Below are 16,968 nucleotides of genomic sequence, written 5' to 3' on the forward strand. Positions count from 1 at the left end.
TTAATCTATAGATATTACACTATATTATTTTTGTTTATATTGTAAAAAAAAAAAAAAAAAATATATATATATATATATATATATATATATATATATATATATATATATATATATATATATATATATATATATATATATATATATATATATATATATATATATATATATATATATATATATATATATATATATATATATATATATATATATATATATATATATATATATATATTAATATAGTTCCCATTATGCTCATTGTTTCAGAGGAGCTGGAACGTCTGCTTGGTGAGAGACCTGAAAAATTGAAGACTCTTGGAGCTCACTTCAGTCTGCCAAGCAGCCATACACATTCTCAACCCTTAAGAGCCGCCATGCATCCTGTCTACGGACATCAACCTGTCCATGAGACTAGTGTCCTGCATCAGAAGTCTCTCTACAATCCTTTACCTTCTCAAACGGTCATCCCGCCTCCCCCTTACTTACCTCCAGACTCTTTAGCTTTCCCATACTACTCTCCTGTCCCCCATCAGCCCAGCGCTGGGCATCCCTCCAGTCCCAGGACAGGCAGCTTGGATTCCCCCTTACCAGCACACACCCCACCAATCTACAACACCGCCCTGCAGGCTGGTCACAGCGCTACAGCGAGCATGCAGGAGCTTCTGCTGGACGAAGAAATCAGTAATGATGTCGATGCATTAAATCCCAGCCTCACAGATCTACAATTACATGGTAAGATTGAGTTTGAAACATTAGTGGTTGAGCATTTTTAGCTGCGATTTTCACGCTGTGAGTGCAGTGATTATTTGTGTACCTGATTGGAATCTGATCTAAATGAGATTGCCGTGGCACTTTTGTGATTTTTTTTTTAATCACAAAAATGCCACTAAGGACAAAAGCTTCACTTTTGAAGTGCACTGCCAATAGTGCACTACACCACATCAAAAATAAATAAATAAATAAATATTCATTTTTCTAAAGGCCATAATGACTATAATGTTATATTAATAAAATATTAATATTTGGGATGCACTTGGCTACCTGTTTCAGCCGCATATATGCCCATTGAAAATGATTGCATTTTAGTACAATGCAAATACATTAAAGAACCATAAATGTGTACTACTAAGCATTACGTGATTTGTGTCATGTGCAGGTGCGATGGATCGCGTACAAGCCAATAGGGTGTCGGAATGGTATATATTTATACTTCTCGTCCAACCACAATCAAATTCACTCTGTACGGATGGCACGATTTATCTGGATATGTTTTTTTTGTTTTGTTTTTTGAATGATGACAATCCAGAATGAAAACAAGCCGAAATGAAATAGGACTAACGAGGCTATTTTATTTTTTTAAATGTAAGGAGTAGAAAATACAGATAATTGCATGAAAATGTAAGGAGTAGAAGTAAAAAGTCGGCTGAAAATTAATTACTCCAGTAAAGTATAGATACCAAAAATTTCTACTTAAGCAAGCTAACAAAGTATTTGTACTTCGTTACTTGACACCTCTTTGCAACAGTGCCCATCCCCTTTTTCAGTGGCTCTGGTTTCGGTGTAGTGACACCCCCGAAATCGGGTCTCCTTTAGGACCCCACGCGATCCCATTGGTTCAAATTGCTTTTAATGATGTTTCATTAACAAAGTTCGGGAGGAGCACGTTCAAATGATCTATCCAATCATCATGTCATTCCTACCAGCTGTCAGCAATCAGTAATCAACATGTCTACCAATCAGTACTAGTGGAGGATTATATAAATACCCAGTTAACTCACCAATGTTCTTCGGCAGGTTTTCAGCATCCCTCCACCAAACCGTCTTCCTCACACTCACCTGGTTACTTTCCTAACCAGAGATACGGGGAGTACTCTGGGTTCGGGCCAAATACCGAGCTCGGAGCCCTCTCCTCAGACAGCACGCCAAATATACATAGCATTTATTCTATCTGACTTATTTGTAAGTGAGTGTGAACTCGTGAAATGAGTACTCTCTTTAGCGCCTGATTACAATTCCTACAAAATGCTGTTTCAACTATGTTATAATGCCCATTTATGTTATTTAGCTTATGTACTAGCATAGCATACAGATAAGCGATTAGCCTGATAGCTTAGTTTATACATAGATTTGCGCTTACCCTACATATATTCTCAATCTTTAATGTAATTATGTGTTAAATCAAGTGTTAAATGTCAGTGTTAAATAAAACAAATGAATGATGTTCAGTTATTCACTTAATAGGCTATCACAGGCTTATTATTATTTATTTATTAACACTTTATCAAGTGTAAGATATTACATTCAATTGGTTTTATTATGCACTGTGTTTTCGTACACATTATATAGTCAATTATGCATATTTTTAATTAATATAATTCGTATATACTTAGGATAATCATTAACTAACAGTTTGGGGAGACCCGATTTTGAGGGAGGACCAGATTTGTCATGACACCGGAAGTGTTTTTCCATTCATTTTTCCAATAGGGATTTCTAAAGTCTTCGTTAAAGAGTTATAAGCCATGAACCAAGCCAATACAAGGTGAATCACTCACAACACTATAAGCTTTGATTTGAAGCAAAAACGGACAAAGATAAAGGCTTGTCTTGTAACAAGACTGTACTTAATGGCTTTAGTGATAGAAAGAACTACAATCCCATGAATAATGACAAAATATAAAACTACTCATTTACAAATGCTGATTATATAAGAACAATGTTTATTGCAAAATATGCATATATGTACAAACATTTAAGTATTTTGAAAGCATAGGGAGATTATGTAATTTAGTGCATCACCAGAGTGGGTGGAGCGTGTGTCACTTTTTCCGACTCTGATTGGTGTAATTTATTTACAGCATCATGGGTAATGTAGTTTTCAACAGGAATTCCGCTGTTAAACACAATTATTTTAAAAAATAAGCTGAAATAGCATGGGCTGACAGCTTCAAAAGAAGCAAATACCATGGAAACCAACCTTGTAGTTCACTGTAGGTCTGTCTTTTAAATGTTTATCTTTTTGTTCGAAATAAATTTAGGCCTACCTACACTCCCTACACTCTAAAAAATGCTGGGTTGTTTCAACCTATGTTTGGGTCAAATATGGATAAACCCAACCATTGGTTTAATTTTTTTTAATTACATTTTTAAACCCAATGGTTGGGTTTGTCCATATGACACAAACATTGATTGAAACAACCCAGCATTTTTTAGGAGAAAATTAGTTTTTACTTCCCAACTTATAGCCTACTAAATGTTGATGACAATGTGTTGCTGGTGCTGGACTATATGGAAGCTTGTTTCCGCCACAGAATAAAAAAAAATAAAAAGGTAATTTTGACATTTAATGGCACATTTAGGCCTATATGTTGCAATTCAATTTGTTTCCACAATTTGCGATTTTATATCTTACATGTAATTGTGAGTTTACATTTCGTAATAATTTTTTTCCCCCCTTCGTTTGACATAGGCCTACATTTTATATGGTGTGAGAATGTGACAGCCAGAAAAGCTATACACAAAATCAGATCAACGCAGTCAGACTGAAATGGAGTTCCAGAAATGTGATTTGAATAGGATTTCAAACCTCATATGAATGTCACAAGATTTGTAAAAATTATATTTCATGGGATTTTTTTTTGCCATTCACACTTGCTATTCATTCTGTAGCCTAAGTACAGAAATTGGATTTGGACTGACAGTCTGAACAAGGCTTTAGCTATATAATTAGGTTAGATGCCATATTAAATTTAAAGCAGATGAAAACAAGGCTGTGAGTGATAGACCTACAATGGCATGCCTAGATCACGTAATTCTCACAACTTTTAAAACTGTTTAATGGACTTTTTGTCTACTGAAAGTTTTTTTTTGTTTCGTCAGGTGAACAATAGGATTGTTGTTAAACAACAGTAGGCTACTCTACATTTCATTGAACGCACAGTATTCTCTCCCTCACAGCCTCTTCATGCCATGTTCTCTGTCTTTGTTTAAAGGGAATCTTTGGGAGGAGCTAAGGAATGACAGCCTCGCTCCGGATTCACTGGTAGTTATGGACACAACCCCTTCCCTACCCCAGCTCAGTCCCACTCAATTACGGGATAGCGTGGGGTTCTGTGGGAGTCTAGCGGAGGCTGGGGGTGGGGTGCAAGGCAGCGTTTCTGGGCTGTATCTCAGCGGGCTCTGCACAACCGCTTTCCCCAGTGCAGACAACATTTCAGGCCTCCATTCTTCCTCAGGAAACACTCCTATTCCTCTTCTATGATGAACTAACCTCTGTGTAGCATCAAGCCATCGCTATTTTTTCCAAAGTACAAAAGTTTATATTTTTGAATGTCTAAAATGTGTGACTTCTATGCTGAATGGTGTGCTTGAGTTATAAAAACGACATTATGTTTTGATGTCAAATCCCACTATCAACCTTTTTGATGCCAAGGCTCCCATTGTCTGCAAAAATATTCAAAGGCCTCATGATTTTTCGAGGCATTTCTGATTTACTGGATAAGGATTAAGGATAAATAAATACAAATATTTTGTACGCACAATTTCTACCTGATAAAATATACTAGAGTCATAACTAGTGAATATGACTAAAAAAATGAATATTTATTAGATGCATAAAATGGCCTGTGCAGTTATAAGATTTTATTCATTCACATGACCAGAAAGTTATGCAAGTATTTAATGCTCAAAATCACTTTAATGTGGTTGGTAAATTGAACAATATCTTAATTTTTGTTTTGTTGACGTTGTCTGAAATTCAACATATTAGTATTGTTTGCTTTTGTGCAAGCGTTTCTTCTTTTTTTTTTTTTTTTTTTTATCTATAAAAGTGTTTCAGTTGGTAAGACGATCTGGGTATGTTAGTCAGTAATGATTGTTGTTGCATCTGCCCTAGCAACCACTGGGGGGTGTGGTTGCCTCTTTTTTATACTGTAATACACATTAAAGGCACTATAGCAAGTTAAAACAGGTCTCCTGAATGGCAGGATTTTTACTGTCTCTGCAAGTTATTTTTTGTTTGACAAAATTCCTCAAATGGTTTATAATTTTTGATTAAGTAAAATTAGAGCCTTATACTCGGCTGGGCACATCTGATCTATTGCACTAGCAGAACTGAACCTTGAGTCAGATACAAATGATCACAACATATAAGGCAGTTGAGTTATAATACATTATACAACAGATCTATGCATTTTGCTGTAATTAAACTGATTAGAAAATATAGCAAATGTTTATTACTGTAAATTATTATTCTAGCCCTTGGCTGTATCATATATTATTCTTTTCTAATTTTCTGCACGGTTACTTTGTTTTCCCAATTATTGACTGACAATTCTTCTGTCCCCATGTTGGGAGAAAAATCCAGAGTGAGGTGCAAAGGCAGTGGCTGTGTAAACATGATGCTTATTGTAGTTCTAGACTAAATGTGAGCAGATTCGGTGTTCCTGAAAATGAATAAAAACAATGAAACGCAAACTATTATGGAAATCTGCAATAATTAATGTTAATGTTAAATTACACAAATATACTTTATGTATCTAATCTCACTTAATGAACCAATGCCTTTGCCGCTGACCTTCAATGATCCAAACCATACTAAGCAACAATTATCTTAGTTAAACACCACATTTGTGTTACATTTTTCATTTCTGAAGTAAGAGTGTTGAACTTCTGTTCAATTCTTCTGCAATCCAGAATGACAGCAAAGCTGAAGGTTTGTTTGAGCTGTGCTCTCTGCTGTACAGGCATACATTTTCATTTCCTTCAGCCTGAGGCTTTTGGTGGGCCTTTACATCGGCCAAAATTATAAAAAATTTTGCAAGCCCAGCCCAGGTGAGAAAAAGTAAGGTACCGCATTACTTTCCATAAAAAGTAACTAAGTTACTTTTTAGAAAGTAACGTAATATTGTAATGCATATAAGTAACTTTCCCCAACACTGCTCGTTATAAATAATAAATGTTTCTTGAGCATCAATCAACTATTAAAACTATTTCTGAAGGATCATGTGACACTGAAGACTGGAGTAATAATGCTGAAAATTCAGCTTTGCCATCACAAATAAGTTACATTTTAAAATAGAAAAGTTATTTAATTTTTTTTAATAATTACTGTTTTACTGTGTTTTTGATCAAATAAATGCAGCCTTGGTAAGCATAAGAGACTTTTCTCTCCAACATTTTGAACAGTAGTGTACCATTTAAGCATTGTTTTATCTAGATTAAAACACTCTATCAAAGTTTTATAAATAAAAATAATGAATTTCAACAAACATGATGATTTACATTTTTTAATTTGAATTTTTCTCTTTTTTGTTGTTAAATTGCATGAAACAATTACACATAACGGTATAACTATACTCTATTATATAACTATTAGAATATAACAAAAAATGCTATTAAAATATGTTTGACAATGTTTATCAATATAAATAAGAGTATATTAATATAAATAACACAGATTTACATCATCATTGACCAAATTATGAGTATCCAAAAATGAAAATGAGAAAAGTTAAGGAAAATCAGGGCCTTTCAGTGAATCTAAAAGGAAGTGGGTGCAATGTCAGGGCAAAATATACAGTTCCTTGCACAGCTCCTGACAATATTCCTTCCTTTAAAGGTTCAAACACACTGCACCTCATTCTACATGAGCCTCTTTTTTTATGAATTAGAAGCCTCGAGCGATGTCACTGTATGAACATTTAGTCACAAATCAAGCAAAGTCGTTTCGAATAATTTGGCTTTGGGCTTTGAAAAATACATAAAAACAGAGCATGCAATTAATGCACATGTGCACAGGCACACTCATGTACTCAAAGAGAGACACAATTATCACACACTTTAAAATATTCTATGGAGAAAAAAAAAGTAGTATAGGCCCATTCTGAGGGTAACATTCTCTCTCTCTCTCTCTCACACACACACACGTGCACATCTGCACACACACAAATCCTGAGATGTTTTTAACCAATGCTCCATCACACACAAGTTTAGATGCCTGGATCCCACTTTCAGTAGTTCCTATGCCAGTCCACTGCAACTGGATGCAGATTTCTGCAAACAGTGAAAAAGACTTCCTACGGTCCACCGTTGTAGGAATAATCTGCCTTATTGTGCATTACTAGCTTGTTGTCCACAAAGTAAAAGCTGTCGGACTGTGTCTCATATGGGTGAAGGATCATTTCACGCACTGTTGAGGGATGCAAGAAACACAATGTCACTTGTATTATGTCCTGCCACAAGATCACAACCCAATCATTATTTATAAAGTCACACCTTTCACACAGTTCATAATACATTTCTGACTTACTTATGTCTTCAGAGAGAGGTGGGAACTCGTAGATGTGTTCACAGGTATTCTTACTGCTCGGGATGCAGAAGCCAAACTCAAAGTCAAAGCTCTTTAGCAGCTGCCCACGGAAATAGTGCCGCTCAATCATACGAAAGTTGTTGATTGGAACATCGCCTACAGTGAACTCCACCCTGTGGAGGTGGGAAAGGACACATTTAAGGGTATGTAGTATGTAGCAATGATACTGGCTTCTACCATGTTCCGGATGGGGATAAGACACATTACATACACAACACTTCACAAAGGTTCTATATAAGAAAAAAATGTCTTAAATGTTTGCAAAAACAGGTTATTTCACCCCCCCCCCCTCTTTAATTAAAGATATATATATATATATATATATATATATATATATATATATATATATATATATATATATATATATATATATATATATATATATATATATATATATATATATATATATATATATATATATATATACACATTTAGCACTGCCCTTTAGAAGCTACATGATTTACATGTTTCCCCAAAGACAAAATAAGTACAATTTACTCCGATCATCCAATTCAAAAAGTTTACACCCACCGGCTTTTAATGCACATTCTGCACGGGGTATGCAAACTTATGAGCAGAACTGGTAAGTATACAGTGGGGCAAAAAAGTATTTAGTCAGCCACCAATTGTGCAAGTTCTCGCACTTAAAAAGATGAGAGAGGCCTGTAATTTTCATCATAGGTACACTTCAACTATGAGAGACTGAATGAGAAAAAAAATCCAGAAAATCACATTGTCTGATTTTTAAAGAATTTATTTGCAAATTATGGTGGAAAAAAAGTATTTGGTCAATAACAAAAGTTCATCTCAATACTTTGTTATATACCCTTCGTTGCCAATGACAGAGGTCAAATGTTTTCTGTAAGTCTCCACAAGGTTTTTACACACTGTTGCTGGAAGTTTGGCCCATTCCTCCATGCAGATCTCCTCTAGAGCAGTGATGTTTTGGGGCTGTCACTGGGCACCACGGAGACTGGCTAGGGCACTCCAGGACCTTTAAATGCTTCTCACGAAGCCACTTCTTTGTTCCCCGGGCAGTGTGTTTGGGATCATCGTCATGCTGAAAGACCCAGCCATGTTTCATATGCAATGCCCTTGCTGATGGAAGGAGGTTTTAATTCAAAATCTCACGATACATGGCCCCACTAATTCTTTCTTTTACAAGGATCAGTCGTCCTGGTCCCTTTGCAGAAAAACAGCCCCAAAGCATGATGTTTCCACCCCCATGCTTCACAGTAGGTATGGTGTTCTTTGGATGCAACTCAGCGTTCTTTCTCCTCCAAACACGACAAGTTGAGTTTTTACCAAAAAGTTCTATTTTGGTTTCATCTGACCATGTGACATTCTCCCAATCCTCTTCTGGATCATCCAAATGCTCTCTAGCAAACTTCAGACGGGCCCGGACATGTACTGGCTTTAGCAGGGGGACACGTCAGGCACAGCAGGATTTGAGTCCCTGGCGGCGTAGTGTGTTACTGATGGTAGCCTTTGTTACTTTGGTCCCAGCTCTCTGCAGGTCATTCACTAGGTACCCCCGTGTGGTTCTGGGATTGTTGCTCACCGTTCTTGTGATCATTTTGACCCCACGGGGTGAGATCTTGCGTGGAGCCCCAGATCGAGGGAGATTATCAGTGGTCTTGTATGTCTTGCTCCCACAGTTGATTTCTTCACACCAAGCTGCTTACCTATTGCAGATTCAGTCTTCCCAGCCTGGTGCAGGTCTACAATTTTGTTTCTGGTGTCCTTTGACAGCTCTTTGGTCTTGTCCATAGTGAAGTTTGGAGTCTGACTGTTTGAGGTTGTGGACAGGTGTCTTTTATACTGATAACGAGTTCAAACAGGAGCCATTAATACAGGTAACGAGTGGAGGACAGAGGAGCCTCTTAAAGAAGAAGTTACAGGTCTGTGAGAGAAATCTTGCTTTTTTTGTAGGTGACCAAATATTATTTTCCACCATAATTTGCAAATAAATGTGATTTTCTGGATTTTATTTTCTCATTCTGTCTCTCATAGTTGAAGTGTACCTATGATGAAAATTACAGGCCTCTCTCATCTTTTTAAGAGGGAGAACTTGCACAATTGGTGGCTGACTAAATAAATTTTTGCCCCACTGTATATAGGCCTGCCTGGCAAATCTTTCCTAATTTCCCTACATTTTAGTTATCTTTACTTTATCTTTTTTATATTTACTTAACTTTAGTTCTTCTGATGCTTAGGACTAGTGGTATCATCTTTTTACTGTCTTAAGTTCCCTGATGTTACCTCGTAAGTTACCTCGTTCCCTGATGTAGGGAATGGAGATGGTTTTTTTTAGGGGTCTTACTTGGGCGCCCCAATCACCTCTGAGTTTTAGAAAAATGGCCAATGAAATTGGCGAGTGGAATTTGCATGCCTAGCCACTCCCCTGTACATATGGGTATATAAGACAGCGGCATTCATCCAACCAAAATGCAAACGAGTGCGTAAAGTCAGGGAAGAATGGGACTGGTGTAGGACTGTGAATTATGCCCCGCACCCAGGAACCAATCATCCAACCGCCAGGACTCAGGGTAAGGTGGAGGGACCATAAGAGGGACCTGCGGCATCATCTGGGAGCTCAATGGCACGCGACATACAGGAGGTGTGGGAGGTCCGTGGGGTTAGGGTTAGGGCCCAGCGGAAGAGCTCCCACTATAACCCTCAGGTCTCCCTGAGTGTTAAACACTGTCCTGTGCTGTGCAGAGAAACTAGGCTGGAAACAGCAGAGGAGACTCCACCCTTCACAAGGAAGGAGAGTCATGTGAGCACATGAACCATCCTTGAACACCATCTCAACATGCTTACGGCCCAGACATGCGAGAGAGCGATTGTGGCCAGGAAATCCAGAAAAAGATGGAAGAAAAGGCATCTTTAAAAAGACGCTCTCTGCCCATGCTTAGTCTTTTAGGGAAATAGACCCCTAATGTCAGTCGAGATAATTGTTGAACGTGATTGACAGAAAGGGAACTCTCCTCCTTTCCTCCAGGTGACATGGCGGGTCATGTGTTCAAGTATTCACCTGTCTAACATGGTCTTTTACACTTGGAAGGAAGTTTTAAGTTGTGAAACAGCATGTTTTCCTAGTGCAGTTAACCCATTTATCTCAAAATTTGAATCATTTTGATACGACTCTTTTAAAGATTAAGTCAGGCAGACTCAAGTGTGATTTCAGGCTAATTTTAGGTTGCAATTTAGGATCAAGTGTAATCCTGTCACTGATTGCACTTACGTGGCGCCAACCTGGCGTAGTCGGAGGAAGGCGGGGGTGAACTGGTAACGCACAAAACGTCCGGCGTTCTGGTCAAAGTCTGTTCTGTCCTCCCCACTCTCTGTGAATCAGAAAGGGGTCGGCATTATCGAATGAGCCTTTGAAGGGCTCTTGTGCAGCGCACTGCATCTAAATGGAAATCAGGGCTTTATGGGAAGAAAAAAAATCTAGACAAGCCTTGCATTTAAATGTGCAGCCTGCGTAGGTGGAGTGAGGAAGTGAATTTGAGAGGTCTGGTCCTTGCCTTACCTGTTGTAGGGGGTTTGGTAATCTCAAACAGAACTGTGCCAGTCTCCATGTCTCGGATTTTGAACCTGGTGAAGTCGATCTTGTGTATGTTCTGCTCTGGACCGCAGAGGTAATCTATGGAAACAAAACCCAACCGCAGAGGTTCAAGACGTGCCTCAGTTATGACTCTCATTACATCAACATTTGGAAGATAATGAAATTTGAATGGAACATTAACATAGATGTGATTCTCTCCAGACTTGTCGCAACATTTCAAAATATAAATCGAACCAAATTTTAACACTGGGTATGTGTGCGTGACATAGGTCACATGCATCAAGTGAGCTATCAAAGACGCGCCTCAGGGCTGAGCAACGCTGAGAGCTGTAACCTTGTGTGATAGACTGCAGGGACAAAAAGAGCTATTTCTGTTCTCTCTGATGTTGTATGGAAATGACATTGATGATGACCATACACCTCCTCGAATTCATTACCTGCCTGCAGAGACTGATACTGTTTAGAAATACTGTCAGAACAACAGGAAAATAAGTATACCATCAGACAAACATTATTAAACACATCAGGCTTTCATTTTCAACATTTTCTATTGATTTATAATTTAAGATTGCCCTAACAGTGTGCTTGTGCTATTTAGTGTAAAATGAGTGGCAGTTGGTTGGATATATTGTTATGTTATGTTTGTGTATATATATAAAAAACATAAAATATCCAACCAACTGCCACTCATTTTACACAAAAAAGCATAAACACACTGTTCGGGCAATATATTATATTATATTATAATATATTCTTTATTAATATTTTAAGTTAACTTTAACAGGCACCCCTTTGGTATCCTTGGGCCCTGTTTGAAAAATCAAGTGTGTAAGTGTGACTTAACGGTGCAAATAATTTTTTGGTGTCCACTATTGTGGGGATTTATTGGTAGTCTGGATTTGGTGAAAAGTTTGGCCCATTCCACTCTTATCGTGCCCTTTAACGTTCATACCTTTTTCCTCATGCCAAACTCCCAAAGGAGGCATATGAGGTGCGAGGAGCAGCTGTGTCAGCCCTCTTCTCCCTGGGATGGATTATACCTAAGAAGCTTACACTGTTCCCCATCACATGGTGCAGATTGGGAGATACTAAGTGGATTTAGGACAACTCTAACTTTTGAGAGGTCCATCTCTGCTAGAATGACATTGAGATGAGTGTATTATTTTCTTCCCATGGGACACTGAATCATAACGGTGTTGCTCTACAGTGCAGACGTCCCACCTATCTTCCACCCAAACATCCTGTTAGTTAACAGATGGGCAACACTGGATTTAGCCGATCACTTGAGATATTTATAGCTCCTCTGCTTAAAAAGTGTGCCAGGATGGGACAGGAAAAGCTAAATGCAAACATCTGCTCTGGGGCTTTAAAACAGCTTTATGTGGTTTATTAATTAAATAATTAACAACTTAATGAAAGGCATGAAAACAATTATGCTGATTTCATACGTCTTAAAAAATGGCAGTGCTCCTCAAAACTGTTACAAATCACATATTTGGTGATGAAAATAATAACGGATAATCAAGCACAAAAAACCTTCTAAAGGAACTGATCGTTTTCTAACATGTCCCGAGGATATTGACACATTCGCTGAGCATGAGAGCCAATTCAAAGTAGAACACTGAAACTTGAATAGGCAAGAAATAGACACATACCTGCATATTCCTGCGTATTAATGCACTTGCCAATACCACAAATCATGCTCGACATATCAACAATTTTATAGCTCTCAGTGAACTTGTTCATGGAAATGTTTTGCTCTGTTAGTGTTTACTTCACCTCGTAATTTTGGCACACAGTGGGACCAATCTATGTGAGGTAACACTACTGTGTGTGAGCGCGAGTACAAAAATACAAATAGTCAGGATAATTGAGAGGTGAAGGGAAGGAGACTACAAGTGTATTCTTAGAAGTGTAAATTTAAACTTTATTTAAATATGTGCTTTTTATATTGAGAATGTAACATTTTAATAATATAATATAATATTTGTGAACTGTAAAAAAGTGAAAATGCGCAATTAAAGATGGCCTTTTCTTGTGTAACCTAATGTAGCCAGGTTGATCATTCATATTAAGCGATATTTGTGTGATTTCCTGACAAAAAGTCAAATGTGCAATTCATTATCACGACAGAAAAAAAAAATCAAGTGTCAGTGTCAATGTAGCTTTCCAAACCACCAAGGCGCCGCGCTCCACCGCTTCTAATGCTGTCACCTAGCAACATATCTTCTGATACCAATCCAGAATAACTACCACCTGTTATTTTAAGGTAAACAAAAGGAACTGCTCTGTATAACAAACGCAGATTATGAACAAAACAGCATCCATTTACAAGACCACACAGGTTCATTTAGATTTATGAGGCATAATGTGCATATCTAAACACCATAATTCATTCTTTATGATGTAATGTTTCCAAACACTTTAAGTGAAGCGTCAAATCGAGCAGTTAATCAAAAGATTATAGGAGGATGTCATGTAACCATTTGCTAAAAAGCCAATCCACTTCCCTAATGAAAGTGTAACACTTATTAACATAACTAATATTTATACTATTTATCACTTCACACATAAACATACTCTGTGCTCTTGTTTAGAACAGTAACATGAGACAAAAAAGACAAATGCGATTTGTAAATAGTAAACAATCCGAAGCAAGCATGCATACATGTCCACCTTCCCAAGAATAGCAGCCTGTATCCTTAAAGAAGAGCAGATTCTATTTTGAGAGCACTAATCCAAGTGATTAGCCAAACACCAGATTTTCTTCCATTTAGTGATGTCCTATCACTTCTCTTGGGCATTTCTTCTGTGCGTTTGTAAATATATTTATTCAAAGGATGTTTTAAATCACAGCTCAGAATAGATAGTTGATTTTTCAACCACAAACCACTTGCATTTCAGAACTAATGACTCGCAACAAGAAGTGGTGGCAAACATGAGACAGCGTAGCTATTATTTCCTAGTGAAATATTCTTTATGGACTGTGAGAAGTCATGTGAGAAGGGTAACATTAATGCAAATGTCTTTCAGCGCCTGCTCTGTAAAACTGTTGTATCAGTAGAAACTGAGCATTTGCATTCCGCAGATCTGATCTTTGATCAAGTATATTTATTTTAGTGCCAGATATAATGTATAATGTTGCTTGCAGGATCAACAAGCAAGGCATCATCAACAATTTGTCAAAACACCAACTCACAAGTAATATTGAGTCATCCAGTCGTACTAAAGTTTAGCATCTGAGTTCATAGCATGGTGATGAATGCTTATTGGTCAAAGATCATGGTATGCAGACCCAGCAAGGCCCTCTTTTAAACTGCATAAAACTGGTTCAGAGGATTAGTAGTCATATCAAATGTTAACACTAGGCAGTATGATTGATCCTCAACAAATATCTTAAATCATCATCAGATCTGATTATGGTTCTTCTTCATTTCATTGAAATCTGGATCATTAACCACATGTCAGTGTTATTTTATTATTGAACTACTATTGTAGTTTTTATTAATATTTCAAATTAGTTTCTTTTTTATATTTTCTGTTTTCCCTTTTCATTTTAGTCAAACTTTCTTTTGTTAATTTGTTTTATTTTTATGTGGGCTATCTCTAAAATATAGTTTTGGTAATTGTAATACATTGCGCTGAACTAAATCTGACTTGGCAACTAGCTGGAATAAGTTTTTTTGATATTTTATGTTAGTTAACGTATAGTGTATTTCAAATGTGTTTGTTTTTTATGGTTTTAGTTAACTAAAATAACCCTGCCAGCTGCCACCTGTTTAAGTATGTGATAGCCTACACAAAACATGCTCTTTCTTGTAGGCTACTTCAGAAAGAATTCATCTGGCAACATAAGAAATTCTGTTATGTGCATGTATCTGTGTGTGGCACAAAGATACACACATAGGCCTATATACAGTAGCCTAATTAAAATATAAATGTAAACCCCCCTTGCTGTATGATTAAATGAGGTTCAGTATTAATAAAAACTTGCTTAATCTTACATGGACATAGTGAGTGAATAGCCTAATGGATGGAAGGGTCCTATAATACCTTATTCGGATTCTATACAAGAAATTTAAATGATTCAGTTTCAGTATTGCTTAAAATAATGCATATATTTCTCGATTCTCCGCCCGTTCATCAGTAAACTTACGTCGTCATTGTCAGCAGTAGCTACATAGTGTTTATTTACCAAGGAAGAGCCGATTGACAATAGGTAGCCTACTATACGGATCACTGGCGTCGTTCGACCAAAAAATGAGGACTGTACAAAGACCTAATCGCTAAATGAAAACGTTACATCGACGTCACATTTTAAACGAAGAAGCTCCGTCCCAAATTAAGTTTCGTACTAGAATGTCACGGCGCGAGACAGCACAAAAAACGAACCGCATGACCAAACATGCCATTTCGCACTGATAAAATATATGCAACAGTGTGAGCTAGCAGAGCAGCTCGTCGGCGTGCGATTGTTTTCGGAAGCTTCCTGTTTGAGAGTGGCATTGATATGACTGAACTTACTGTCTGTGATCTTCTGCAGCCCGAGTACATCATCCGGCGTTATGTCTGTGTTTTTTAACAAATCCTCTTCAGTCGTACACAGGACACCCGCGTCGCAGCCTTGCTTCACTTTCATGTCTAAATGCGATAAGATGCTGCTTTTCGAGCACGAGTTGCAGTCTTCGCACCCAACCTTTCTGGCAAGGGCCGTTGTTGGTTTGTCTCACCTCTGCTGCTGTGTTATGCGTCCTGGTTATTTAACGCGGGCTCTTTACTGATACAAGAATAGCGCATTCACCTCCCCCAGCCAGTCAGTCTTCTAAAGATGTTGTGTTATTTTACTCCTTTCCTAAGGCGAGGGACTCTCGCTCTGTAATCTGCATGTCTGTCTGTCTGCCTGCTGCTGAAGGTATTAGAGCAACCACTTCGTGTAATCGAGCAAACCCCGAGAGAGATGAGCAGTATTAACTTAGCGCGGAAGGAAGTGGGCAGATGGTTCACTCAAGTCGCTGCGTTCTAAAAGTAAATGTCTGCTGTCTTATTTTGATCAGACTTGTTATGCTCTAAATGGACACCACTTGCATGTATTCCCCCTTTCTTGGAGGAAAACCTGAAAATTAAGCAGCGTATTAGCATTTGCCTACTAAATATATACAGTATAACTAGCCTATATATACACACCGATCAGGCATAACATTATGACAGGTGAGGTGATGGCACCTGTTAGTGGGTGGGATATAGGGGAGAGCGGGGCACAACCTAACGCTTTTTGACTGTCAGTTTGTGTAAATCCACTTGGGGTTGAGAGTATTAATTTTATCCCACATTAATGTCACACATGTCTAGTACAATTATGTGGTTTTGTTTCATTAATACAGTGTATACTTTTTTCTTGGTTTTGGAAGTGAAATGTGACAACATGCCCCATAGGTGGGGTACATAGTAACATGTTAGGGGGCACATTGTAACATGAGCAAATGACTGCTTAAAATGTTACCTGACATAATCAAAAGTCATAAAATATTTTGTCAATAAAATACAACTATTAACTTTTTAAAATAAAATAATGGCGTTTTTTAATAATTAAAAATATACTCATTTTTGAGTTTGACAACAAACACATCGCTAAATACAGCTAAACAGCATATTTAAAAACATAATAATAAGGAATCATTTTTGAACGTTAACTCTCAGTCATTATTCACCCTTTTTTCATGGTTTCTCAAAAAAATTCATAAAAGTATAGATGGCAGATTTCTAATAGGGGCTCATTGTAACGCAGTGTTACAACACACCCCACCTGCGCAACTGGGATTTAAACCGCTGCTCGTGTCTTCTGCTGGTTAGATCAGCATTAAAGAACGATCTCAACTGTTAACAGATATAAGATTATAATAATATCAGGTATATCTTATTTTAAATAAACACAAAAAATAGAAATGAAAAATTAACTTAGGTAAGAAATAAACTTTCGCTATGGTTAAATAAACGCAATTTTTTCTCAAAATAATGTTGATATGGCAACTAA

General features: G+C 37.3%; 2 protein-coding genes across 2 annotated transcripts in view; one reads left to right on the forward strand and one right to left on the reverse strand.

Annotated features, from left to right (window-relative positions):
- The window catches only part of foxn1 (forkhead box N1), a 17,002-nt gene extending 12,043 nt beyond the window's left edge, over positions 1-4,959 (forward strand). Inside the window, exons 8-9 of the mRNA XM_079823082.1 lie at positions 265-729; positions 3,990-4,959. Coding sequence (XP_079679208.1) covers positions 265-729; positions 3,990-4,258 — 734 coding nt within the window. The 3' untranslated portion in view covers positions 4,259-4,959. The remainder of the gene's footprint in view (positions 1-264; positions 730-3,989) is intronic.
- A 1,310-nt stretch (positions 4,960-6,269) lies between these two features.
- unc119a1 (unc-119 lipid binding chaperone a1) lies at positions 6,270-16,081 on the reverse strand. The gene is made up of 5 exons (XM_079823088.1): positions 15,462-16,081; positions 10,902-11,015; positions 10,614-10,713; positions 7,307-7,479; positions 6,270-7,186 (listed from the first exon to the last, which is right to left on the reverse strand). The coding sequence occupies exons 1-5, from the start codon at positions 15,574-15,576 to the stop codon at positions 7,074-7,076; spliced, it is 615 nt and encodes a 204-aa protein (XP_079679214.1). The 5' UTR covers positions 15,577-16,081; the 3' UTR covers positions 6,270-7,073.
- Between the last annotated feature and the right edge of the window lie 887 nt (positions 16,082-16,968).

This window comes from Gobio gobio, assembly GCF_949357685.1.
Source record: "Gobio gobio genome assembly, chromosome: 8".
NCBI lineage: Eukaryota > Metazoa > Chordata > Actinopteri > Cypriniformes > Gobionidae > Gobio > Gobio gobio.

Excerpts from the sequence above, each read along its gene's own strand:
- unc119a1 (XM_079823088.1), bottom strand. The coding sequence starts at position 15,576 with ATGAAAGTGAAGCAAGGCTGCGACGCGGGTGTCCTGTGTACGACTGAA. Across the intron at positions 11,016-15,461 it reads GCTGCAGAAGATCACAGACA|ATTACCTCTGCGGTCCAGAG; the intron begins GTAAGTTCAGTC and ends TTGTTTCCATAG. Across the intron at positions 7,480-10,613 it reads CTACGCCAGGTTGGCGCCAC|GGTGGAGTTCACTGTAGGCG; the intron begins GTAAGTGCAATC and ends CCACCTCCACAG.